Source organism: Nymphaea colorata, chromosome 5, assembly GCF_008831285.2.
Source record: "Nymphaea colorata isolate Beijing-Zhang1983 chromosome 5, ASM883128v2, whole genome shotgun sequence".
In the NCBI taxonomy this organism is placed as follows: domain Eukaryota; kingdom Viridiplantae; phylum Streptophyta; class Magnoliopsida; order Nymphaeales; family Nymphaeaceae; genus Nymphaea; species Nymphaea colorata.
In genome coordinates, this window is record NC_045142.1 from 126,376 (window position 1) to 138,531 (window position 12,156).

Below are 12,156 nucleotides of genomic sequence, written 5' to 3' on the forward strand. Positions count from 1 at the left end.
CGCACTCAATTCGGATTTGGATTAAAGTCAATCAGATGAATAAGCGCATCGGCTCAGATCCCCGTCCAATTTCGTAGTTGAATTCAAATTCGCTAAAGTATGCAATCGACCCATTTCAATTGCAAGCACGCTTACATTTGAAAAGAGAGCAAACGGAAGAAAGAAGACGAGTCATGTGTCTCGAAGGTGGAGAGAGACAGATAAAAGTTATATATTAAAATGTTTTAAGAAGGTTGTACTTCTGGACGATCTAAAGAGATATCCGTACCAAAACATGGGAGGAAAAGTTTGAAGGCTGAAGTCCAAAAGAAAAGTAAAGGGGAACTATGTATACATTGTATTATATTATATAGGTTCTATGTGTGAAATGGACGTTGGGGAAGAAACAAGGGTTGGGTGGTTGATGAAGATGGGGATCCCTTCCTTATCCTACGTCATCATCACTTGGAAATCAAAGCACAGAGCATGCCACTTGATGATGGTGCAGCATGCAGCTAGCTAACAAGATCTTCCAACTTCAACTGCCGCATCCTCCTCTCCTCGGCCCTTCACTATTTATTTATATGATCATCCTCCAATATCATTTCATCAAGCACGCCATTAATTACCATAGGGCGATACGATTGAAGCAGCAGCTTCCTCTATATCTCTGCGCGCGCGGCCGCTTCTCTATTAATCCATGGCCCGACGGCCGTATCTATATATATATTGTCTTGCTTGCGTTTAAACGTAGCTAGCTCGCTATCTTTATCCATCAATTGCTTCCTACAGTACTGGTAGCTGCGCATCTACATGTGGAGAGTGCATTTGGGCCGAAAATTAGGCGGCTGCTCGGCCCGACGGAGAAGGTTGCCGGGTGGGCCTTAGATAGCTAGCTCCCCTACCACGGTGGGGCTTCATCCCCCGCTCTCCAGCAAACCAACAAACGGGAGAGCGACGCGCACGTGGCCGATGAGAAGGCAAGTCGACTGCGAGAATCGAAACTGCACCACAACAACCAGAGAAAAAAAGAAACAAAGAGAGAATTATTTTAGGTAGGCTAGCTGCTTTTCATCTCTCTCTCTCTCTCTCTCTCTGTGTGTGCATCAAGCTGCAATTAGGAAATTAACTAGGAATGAAAACTTTCACCAACCTCTGCACTTCAAGACTTTATAAACAGAGGAAAGAGTACAGCTTTCGCGTAGATAGGCAAGGCCGATGATCACATTCGTGAAAGCCAACCAAGTTACGTTATCAAGCGAGAATGGGAGATTAGGGAAGAACATCTCTGGGCTGGCCATTAACAGCCTGAGCTGCTGCTCCGTGGATCACGATCATGGTTGAGGAATTGAATTAATTAAGAAGGGGTGGTGGTGCATGCTCCATGGCATCAACTTTTTCGCTTAGAAAGAGGACAGTTGGGAGTGGATTTAGTCACTTTTGTTTGATTCCTTGTAATTTACCAAATTCCAAAAGATGCTGGCACATGTTCCTCAGAACCACCATGTGCGAGCCTCCCGTTTACTTGCGCGCACTCCACAATTTTATATGAAACGATACCAGTCCATCATCCCCCCCAGCTCCCCTCCAAATCCCAATGAGAGAGACAGGCAGCGTCGGGGGAATCTCTATATATGTATGTCATTCTTCAGCTAGCACAACATGCTTCTTCTGTGCCCACTTGCAATTAACATCATTTTCCTCATAATCTTCATCGTGCATGCCACATACTTGCCAATGCGATCGTATATCCACAAATTTATCGCATCTAAACCAAAAGTTCTCAACTCACTCCGGATGAATGCTAGCATGCATTTGATTCTAGCTCTTCAGACTACAAGTTGAGTTTCACAATACCTTTCCTCCCATCCACAAAATTCAGTGCAGGAGAGGGTGGGTCCTGTTAATTTAGAGTCTCACCTAACTTGCATGCTTTTATTTCTGTGACAGTATTTGAATGCTCAATCGAAACTGCCTTGCAAAACATACGGCCACTTCAACTTGTTGACATTCATGAGATTCGACCGAGTTTGGTTTGGAGGCTATGAAGAAATTCAAAGCAGCCTTTAGTGTTTTCCATGTGGCCGTTCCCGCTCTTTAATGCTCCAATGCTCTGCCCAACCAGAGAGAGAGAGAGAGAGAGAGCCAGGGCTATTAATGTTGGATAATGTTATCATCGGTTTTGAGTGGTTTCTACCGCACAAAGGCTATATATCACCAAATTCTACACCATTACATGAAAAGAGATTTGTAGTTAGAGTACATATACCAGAAAAGAGTGCAGAGATTGGGTCTTTTTGCAAAGCAACGACAATTGAAAATGAAAAGAGAATTCATTCTTAATTTGTTAAGAGCATTTCAACTGCACGTGTCTTCCATCTAATAATATTCAACTGTTGGTTGAATTTGTCGGCACTATCTATTCAAAGTGCCACATTGGTTTTTAAATTTTTCTATGAACAAACTTAATATCAATCGTCGACTATTAGGATACCTATAGCGAAAAGAGCGCGCAAAGTTAATTGGCTATTTTCACAAAGGAGTAATAATCGAAAATTTTAGGGAAACAAAATATTCATCTTTTGTTGGAGCATTTTGACTGCATGTACTTCCATCTAGTAATTCATGGTGGGATTGTTGGCACTAATAAATAATTAAATATAGGAGAATATACAATTTAAGGAATGCACACACACAAATTAGCAAGACCAGACCATTGGTTCACCCAATACTAATTACGTGCCTATTTTTCGTCAAGGAGCAAACCACGGAATTCAACATGAAAGCACATTTTCGGACATAGATAAGCTCAAAAAGTTCTAACCGTTGATCATTGAACTTCTATAAAAGCTTAGTCAAATCTTAATAAATGTCACGTTTGTACGGATTTCCAATGTTTTGAATTATGAGCATCCAAATGGTTGATTTTACAGTAAAAGGAGTGAAATATATTATAAAAAACTGATAGTGACCGATCGATATTCTATCCAGTACAAAAAGGTGAGTGGTTCTATATAAAGTGTCTTCTTTATATAGTTTGACAATGAAGATCATGTTCGCAGTATCGATTTTGTAAGAAAATGAATCATGCATATCTATAAATCTGTCCCGTGGAAGATAGTGACTGGTTCTACAACATTGCTTTAATATATATATATATATATATATAAAAGGCTTTTTCCTTCGCAAAGATCCATCAGTTATAAGATGACAAGTTGATCGTAAAAAGAAAAAAATGGAAAAAAAGGACAAGGCCAAAAAAGCAAGTGAGAGAAAAGAGTAGAGTTTAAAACTAATAGTAAAATGTTGAAACTGGTAAAATTCTTTTTCTTAAATATATAAATGTCAAAACCGAGAAAATTAATAAACAGGTACGAAATCGTGTAACTCAAGTAGATTGGGGGCAAGGGGATCTATACTCTAATCTGCTGTATCTCAACGTTCGCAATGCTTGAGCAATGTTTCCAACTTTCTACTGTACCGTCCATTTCTTACTCGCAGAAATAAAAGATAGGTGCATGTAAATCATGGAAGAGAGAGAGAGAAAGCAAGTGTGTGTGTGATGTCTTGCCACCACAAAATAGATTCATGTGAAATAATGAGGAAACCCGGTCTGTGATCTCGGGGTTAACAGAAATCTTCTATAAATGCGCAACCGAGGGGAGGGTGGGGGAAGCAGAGAGAGGGCTAGAGAGGCTAGTAAAGTGGGAAGGAAGAAAGGTGAGGAAGAGTGATGGAAGATCTTTTCGTTGTCGCGCTTTCCGTCTCCCTCTACGTCCTCTTCTGGCTGTATGTGAAGGGCAAGAATAGGAGGTGCGGGAAGGATGGCGTCCCTCCGGGCTCCCTCGGCCTTCCCCTGTTGGGCGAGACCCTGAAACTCATCTCCGCTTATAAGTCCAGCAATCCCGAGCCTTTCATTGACGAGAGAAGAGCTCGGTGAGTCATTCTAATTCATGTTTTCCCCTCCCATTTTTTTCCACAGACGTTCCCGTCGTTACTTGACGAGGAGATTTTAATCTCTGTCTGTCTGTCTATGTTCCTCTGTGTCCTGGTACGTCGTGGGATGGAAGGTATGGTAACTTGTTTACCACTCACGTCTTTGGGGAGGCCACCATCTTCTCGACGGACGCAGAGGTGAACCGCTTCATCCTTCAGAACGAAGGGAAGCTGTTCATGGGGGACTATCCCAGCTCCATCTCCAATTTGCTGGGGAGGCACTCGCTCGTGCTGATGAAGGGCAGCCTTCACAAGCGGATGCATTCCCTCACTATGAGCTTCGCCAACTCCTCCATCATCAAGGATCACCTCTTCTTCCACATCGAGAGGCTTGTCCGTCTCAACCTCGACTCTTGGGGAGATACCGTCCTCCTCCAGGACGAGACCAAGAAGGTGCGTGCCGTCTCCCTTTTGTTTCTTTCTCTCCTCCTTTCGCTGTTACAGTTTGCTTTCTGTCATGGGCAGCCACTGAAAGAACGACACAGCTCCCTCCCGTAAAAAGGTTTAGTTGTAAACAAATTTTGGCTGTTGAATTGCAGATCACGTTCGATATTGCGGTAAAACAAATGATGGGTTTGGAGCCAGGGGAATGGACGGAAAAACTGAGGAAGGAATACCTACTACTGATCGAAGGATTTTTCTCTCTCCCCGTCCCCCTATTCTTCACCACCTACGCTAGAGCTCTCAAGGTTCGCTTCTCTCTCAATTCCCTCCTCCCCACGTTTTATTTCGATGAAGATTGTCTTGCTTTGGCAGGCGAGGTCGAGAGCAGCGGACGCTCTGAGAGCGACGGTGAAGCAGAGGAAAGGAGTTCGGGGAGAAGAGGCGGAGGAAGGCGATGGGCAGAGGAGGCGGAACGACATGATGGAAGCTCTCTTACGAGAGGGGCTGTCGGATGAGGAGATAGTGGACTTCCTTTTGGCGCTTCTGGTTGCAGGCTACGAGACAACGTCCACGATTATGACTCTGGCGGTCAAATTCATTTCGCACAATCCCCGCGCCTTATCGCAACTGAAGGTTGACACTCCACGCTTGTGTGCGTGCATGTTGCTAGTGGTAGTGAGCTCCCCTGCATTCTCTGCTTCTACCGTGTTTCCCAATAGCTAGAATGAAGCCGGCCGATTCGTCACCTTGGGCACCAAGTAAAACAGATCACGAGTTGGGAGGGACAGAAAAGAAAACCTACAACTACTGATCCTTCTCATATATAAAGCCTACAACCACTGATCCTTCTCATATATCATGGATCCCATGCTTCCATCGTCTGTTTAACACGTTAATGGAACACGAAAGGACAAGTAGCCAACAACTAAAAACTAGAACCTACCAGCCTTCCCCGTCCGGCCCCAGTTGCTCCTGATCATGTGGCTCCTCGGCGGTTCTCTCTCTGTTTTCTTTTTTCTCTCTCTCTCTCGCTCGGGAAGTGGACTTGATTAGACCAACTGCTTCTGTTTTCTACATGCTGTCTCTCGAGAAGCACAGAGGAAGAAAAGAAAAAGATAAAAACTCAAGGGAGTAGGAACGCAGGTGACAGACCTCTACCATCCATGTCTTGTTTGTCAACCATCCAATTCTCGCCGCCCCCTTACCTCTCTTTCCCCGTCCTTCGCCTCGCCACATTACCGCTCTGCCTACTCTCCCCATTCCTCTTTTTGCTTTTACTTTTAAGAGACCTTTTCTCTTTGTGTTTGGGGTGCCAACAAAACTTTTTTCCTTTTTTCTCTTGATTCTTTCCAACCTTGTACTGATGATCTCTCAACAGGAAGAACATGAAGAAATCAGGCGCAGAAGACAAGATTCTGAGGCATTGGCGTGGAGCGATTACAAGTCCATGCCTTTCACCCAATGCGTATGCGCCTCTTTCTCTCACACGCTCGTGAAACTAATTAATGAAATGTATTTATTAAAGAATGTAAACAGTAACTGGTTTGGATCGATGCTGTCGCTTTCGGTTATCTTAACATCGGTCACTTCTGCTTTCTCCGCTTCCTTTTGCCTCTTTTTGCTTTTCTCCTTCGTCCTTTTGTTTGCATTGATTGTTGAGTAAAAGACAAATTAAAACAGGTAATCAACGAGACTTTGCGGGTAGCGAACATCATCGGCGGTGTTTTCCGACGAGCCGTTACCGATGTCCATGTCAAAGGTAAGGCGCTTCCTCTTTGTGAAAATTAAATATTAGGGAATATAAGTGAACATTGTACATGAAATGAAAGGACCAGTTGGTTTTCCATTGTACATGAATGAAAGGACCAGTTGGTTTTCCTTCTTGGGGATTAGAAATTTTCAAATGAAGAACCATTTAAGGTTCGATATTCTGCGTATTCTTCCTTCAGGCCGGATACCTCTGATAGACCACGCCGGTGAAGAAAACAGATATAGGAGGACATGGAGACCCCCCTTATGTATATATGTAGGACTTGGAAGCGTGATCCGACGACCTTATGGATCGTATCTTCAGGGACGACTTTTTCTTGCCTTTACCTCTTTTTCATTTTTTTTCGCCTTTTTGTAAAACGGCTTTTTAGAAGCTGTTTATTTGTGGACTCATAATTTCTGAGAAGGGGCCCAGCTTTGGGTAGATTCCTTCCCAATGACACTAGACTTGTGGACAAAAATGAGTTTAATACATTTAACTTTCACGATGCATGCTTACGTTTTTGAATCAAACAGGGGGCAAACACGGTTGAACTTTCAACGGACGGTGCCCCACCCAAGGAGGGTCGATTATTTTTCCCAAGGAAAAACTATCCTCTGGACAATAAAAATGTTTCCCTTAAATGAACCCACAATATATTTTTGATTAAGTAGTTGCTCTTTTTGGAGACGTAGCTCGCATTGGATGAGATAAAGTAAGAAGCGCATGCATTCTGTTTATTCCCTGTTCTTGCGACAAGGTGCTTAGTCTTAGCGGTAGAGTTTTGGCAATTAAATGAATGAGGGAAATTTACCCATTCTTCTCTCTGTTTTGCTCCTTCTCTCCTGCTGCCATCCGCTACTCCGGGTGGAGATCAGGTCATACCATCCCCAAAGGCTGGAAGGTGTTTGCCTCGTTCCGGGCCGTCCATCTCGATCACCAACTCTACGAAGATGCCCGGACCTTCAACCCTTGGAGGTGGCAGGTAATCGGATCGCGCACCTCCCTCTCTCCTCTCTCCCTCACTTGTTGCTCCAAAGATGTGATATTGTATGCAGAAATGCCTCATCACTTCTTTAGGCATTTGTTATTGTATCATCTTGAGAAGACATATTTCGCCTGATCAGACAAGCTGTCTGTGATTGTTTACATGAACAGAGCGATCACAAGGGCATTCAAGCCGGCATCTTTACTCCGTTTGGCGGGGGACCCCGTCTCTGCCCAGGTCACGAGCTTGCCCGGGTTGAGATCTCCGTCTTCCTTCATCACCTCGTCACCACTTTCAGGTTCTTAAATATTTTTAATTTCTCTTTAATTCCCTCTGCAAGAAGATCCTGTATATAGAAGGGAATCAGGTAGATCAGTGACTAACGAGGAGAAGATGGGAGGCGGGTGCTCCGTCTCCATCTTATATGTATGGTTTTCATTGACAGATGGGAGGAGGCGGAGGAGGACAAGCTGGTCTTCTTTCCCACTACCAGAACTCTGAAGCGTTATCCTATTAAAGTCAGTAGGAGGAATTCCGAACTCAGCTGAACAGAAACCATGATTAATGCTTATGGGAAGAGGAGGGGCAGGGGAAGGAGGGGGAGAGAGAGAGAGAGAGAAAGTGGCCTTGAGGGGAAAGGGCTTGAATCTGCGGACAGTCAGCCCTCCTGTACATTGGATATTAGTAGTAATTAATTTCCATGAAGCAGCAAGGCGAAGCTGTTTCTCTCTGCTCTCTCTCTTTCCCCAACCAAGTACGTTCCTTAGCTGCACATTCGATCGATAAAGCAAATATATTACTGCGGATGAATGGGAGAGCATTAAAAGGAACTTGATTAATGGGAAAAGAAAAATAACATGACGACGTATTAAAAGATAGGTTGTTTAATAGTTGAGAGCATACGGCTATGTCAGCTCGGGGGGGGGAAACATCGAACCGCTAATAATGCCATTTCGATCTGCCTTTTTTTTTTTGGCTCTTTGGCGTTGAAGTGTAGAAGTTAGAAGTACAATTGATAGAAAAACAAGTTAAGAAACCAAAGTTCTTCAACGTTTTAATTATAAAAAATGGCATTTAAATAAAACCGTCAACATTTTTAGATTTGGCAAGGAGAGTCCTAAAGTTTCCAAGAGCCTTTGCGGGCGTCGAATATATATGTAACGTGCATGGAGATGAGGGTGCCTTAATCTCTTCCCAAGTCGGTAGGATGAATAGCGATGGGAAAAGGGTCAGGAAAATCGGACATGAGCGGTCAGATGTGTGTAGGTGTAGCTAGCGAGGGGTCATAATGAAGTCTATACTTACGCTTGCTTCTAAAATATTCAACTCAACAAATAAAGAAAAAAGGGGCAAGAGGTTAGAAGGAAAAAAAAAGGAGAGAGGGACGTAGTAGTAAGTAGCCAGCAGTGAGAGAGTAGGAGTAGTGAGGGTACAACAGATATAGGTATCGTGGCGGTGAGGGGCAGCGGATTGATCAATCAAACGATGAAACGAAGAAGATGTGGATGGAAGTGAAGACGTGCAGAGGGAGGGGATGATTGAATAAAATAAGTGGTGAGGAGGAGATAGGAAGGATGGCGTGGTTAACAAACATAACCGGTGGTTCATAAATTAGTGAATGAATGAAGAGCGTAGCGTGCAGTGCAGACTGCATGTGTGTCCGTAGAGGCAGCAGCGCAGCTAGAGATGCTCCATCGATCGCTCACAAGAGGAGATGAATGCATACGGATGGATGGATGGATGTCAGTGATAGAAGAAGAGAGACGTACGCAAATTAAAGAGGGAAAGTATCGTGTGCACGTGTAGACTTGAGGGGCCCCTTCCCTCCGTCCTTCTCCATCGATCCGTCACCCTCAGCTCCCCTCCTCCAACCAACGCTCATCCTTCCCCTTTTCTCTTCCTCCCTACTGCTGCACTCCCCTTCTCCATCCCAGGGGCGGCCAGCGGCTAAAAGCGATGTAATTAATGTAAAGGCAGCTCAACTCTAGCTAGCTTCTACCACAGATTCTACATCTCCCTCGCACGCGAACGATCCGCTGGCGCCTCACTTTGCCCTCTCCTCTCACAGAACGATCGACTGACACACACATTATTAGTTTAGTCTAAGTTGGTTGAGTTTATATTTCAATTTTTGCTACGCTGCCCTCTTTTTCGTACTCTTCCTTTACATATATGTGTGTGTGTGCGGACGTGTGGGACAGTGAATCTTAATTAGACAGGAGAGAGAGGAGCAACTCCAAGAACTGGACACGTGAAACGCACGTGTGTTCGTGCTGGCAGGAACGGGAAAAGGCGGGCGACGTCGCTTTCAGCAGCAGCAGTAGCAGCAGCACCGCCACCACGACCGGCAACCAACCAACCACAAGTTGGGGAGGAGGGTAAGGTGGGCCGGCTTTCCATGACATGCCCCATCCGTCCGTCCAATACCGCCAGCTTCCTCCCATAAGTCAAGTACCCATCAATCCCGCCTCACCTTTTGCCACTGCTCCATTGCTTGCCGCCGGTGCTGTTCACGGCTCCGACTCACCACTCCCTCCTTCCTACCTCTCCCTTTGCTTTGCTGCTCCAATCTATATATGCATCCACTCTTCCCTCCTCCTCCCCCTTCCGGACAATCTTACATCATAAAATGTTTGCTCATACTCTAAAGCGAAGGGAAGCAAAGCAAAGCGGTCGGATGCCCTCATCCATGCGCATGCCCTGCCACAAATTCTGTCATCCTGTAAAAAAAAAAACAAAAAAAGAAAAGTAGATGGGATTCGAGGAAGGAGGGCCGGTTGGCCCGTCCCGTCCGTGGCTGGGCCAGTAAGTTACGTTCGGCCAAAACTGACACCTTTGTCCTGCAGCCGGCAGCCCCCGCCTCGCCCTCTAGTATATACTTTTTATTTGTCCACTTTGCTAGCTAGCTAGCTTGTCTTCGATCGATCTAGGGCCCCCCTTGCTACCGATTTTCTGTCCTCCATGTACCTTTATATCATGGGGAAGTCAAGAGATACATCGTAGCAGTTACCGCCTTAGTTTCCCCTTCCAGCTAGGTGAGCCCAAGCGAAGGCCGTCTTCCCCTTCCATGGCCTCCTAGGCTCGAGCGCGGCGTTTGCATGGTGCCCCAACTTGATGCTGTAATATGGCCCAACAGCTACGATGGAATCAGACCGACAATGTGAGAGATCTTACGTTACGGGCCGCCGGTTTCGTCGGATCGAGCCCCTCTTTACTTTTCTTTTTCCTCTCATAGGACCCACACAGTACCATCATGCCTTTAGGATCGCACGGCCCTCTAGGGACGTATAAGGAGAGAGAGCAGGTGCATTATCTAGAATCATATATATATATATATTAATTTCCTTTTGACAATAAAAAAAAGGAGAGTCTAAGCACACAGACGCTGGCGGGGGTTTGACCCGCACAAGGTGAAAACAAAAGAAGGGTCCACACCCGTATAATGTACCTGCAACGCTCAATATAGTCATGGACGCCTTATTTTCTCTCTTTCTATCTTGGATCCGTATCTCCAGCAGTGACCTTTTTCATATAAGTAGTCAGTAGACAGTAGCTGGGGTTGAGTTGAGATACTACATAACAAGGGAAAAGGTAGAGGGAGATCCTCGCCTCGTGATCCGGAGGACTTATTCATCCACAGGAACACTGCATTTCACCGTGTGTGTGTGTGTGTGTGCATATATATATATTACACACGTGAAGTCTAAACTTGAAACCATATCTATATAAAACCGATTAAAGCCATTAATTTAAGAGAAGGGAAGAGGAGTTACGGTATTTATGATCCACAACTCATGGAAACAGTTCACTGTAAATTTCAACAAGAATGCTATATTTTCCTACTGCGATGACAACCAGAAATTAAAGGCATGAACTGAAAGATCAGAAAGGGGTTACAATAATCAAACGACATATTTTGCTAGAGTGATAACAACACGGAAATTAAAGCCGTTAATAGAGAGAGAAAAGGGTAACAATAATCGATCGATCTCTCATCCGCAGATATAAAAAGACAGCGGGCGGAATAGTGTGCATGTGATCTTTCACGTTGAAAGAGAGAGGGATCCGATCTCTCCATATAGACCAAACACAGATCTACGCAACACGACACAAACACGTGCGCGCTCCTTTCCGACATCGTTTCGGAATTTACGGTTTGGCATTTTCCCCACTCACCCTTTTACCTTTTGCTTTTTTGCTTCTGCTGCCGCTCCCGCAATAATGCATTAATCGATTGCCTCTGATCATCTTCCTTCAAAGCCCTCTTCCTTTTCAGAATTACATTTTAATGATGGTTTTTGAGCGATAAATGGCCTGCCCGTGATGATAGATAAGGAATATTGAAGGAAGGGAAGCATTTATAATCAGTTTTGCTTCTTTATCCTTCCCGGTATTCCGTCCGCATCAGATCGATATATATATATATATAAGCCTTTTTGGAAATTAGACTTGTGAGAGGTATACATGCGCACTTTCGATCCCTACCATGGTGAAGTATATATATATATATATTGCCCAATTAAGGTAAGTAAGCCATGCTCACTTCGATCTTCAAAATAACCGTGTTGCCGTCCTTTCCATCGGACACTAAATCACAAATAGTGTTTTTGAGAAAATGATTTGAAATCGGTGACAAGTGCCCGAGCGACATCAGAAGTTACTAAGGATGTGCATCACCCCATATATGTGCTAGCTAACTTTCAAACGCATTATAATCCCGTCATAAGAAAATGCACCACGTTCTCATGACCATGTGCTTTGCATTGTTGGCGATTAGGAACGATGGTACGCCTGTGGGACGTTAACGTGGGGTTTAATTAAATAGTTATGTGTTTAATGTGAATTCAATCGTCAGACTTTTGATACTTAGAAGAAAATTTCATATCCCATTACATTATAAGTGGTGTGCTGGGTATTAGAAGTAGCCTTAATGGATGGGACGTGAGGAAGATGTAGCACATGTGCTACATTTGAACACGTATGTTATAATTATTCTCATGTGTCTAACAGTTTGTCATTCCTCTGCTTATGTTGAATCTTTTGCTTATGCTTGTTTACT

General features: G+C 44.3%; 1 protein-coding gene across 2 annotated transcripts; it reads left to right on the top strand.

The window, feature by feature from the left end:
- Positions 1-3,642: 3,642 nt before the first annotated feature.
- LOC116253817 (cytochrome P450 90A1-like) lies at positions 3,643-7,827 on the top strand. 2 transcript variants are annotated; one of them, XM_031628764.2, is made up of 9 exons: positions 3,643-3,915; positions 4,050-4,368; positions 4,515-4,664; positions 4,732-5,031; positions 5,738-5,824; positions 6,040-6,118; positions 6,988-7,094; positions 7,268-7,395; positions 7,543-7,827. In XM_031628764.2, exons 1-9 carry the CDS (start codon positions 3,713-3,715, stop codon positions 7,643-7,645), a joined length of 1,476 nt encoding a protein of 491 aa, XP_031484624.1. In that variant the 5' UTR covers positions 3,643-3,712; the 3' UTR covers positions 7,646-7,827. The 2 variants fall into 2 exon arrangements, with proteins under 2 accessions (XP_031484624.1, XP_031484625.1); XM_031628765.2 differs by having other exon boundaries at positions 3,645-3,915; positions 4,732-4,992.
- The last annotated feature ends 4,329 nt before the right edge of the window (positions 7,828-12,156 follow it).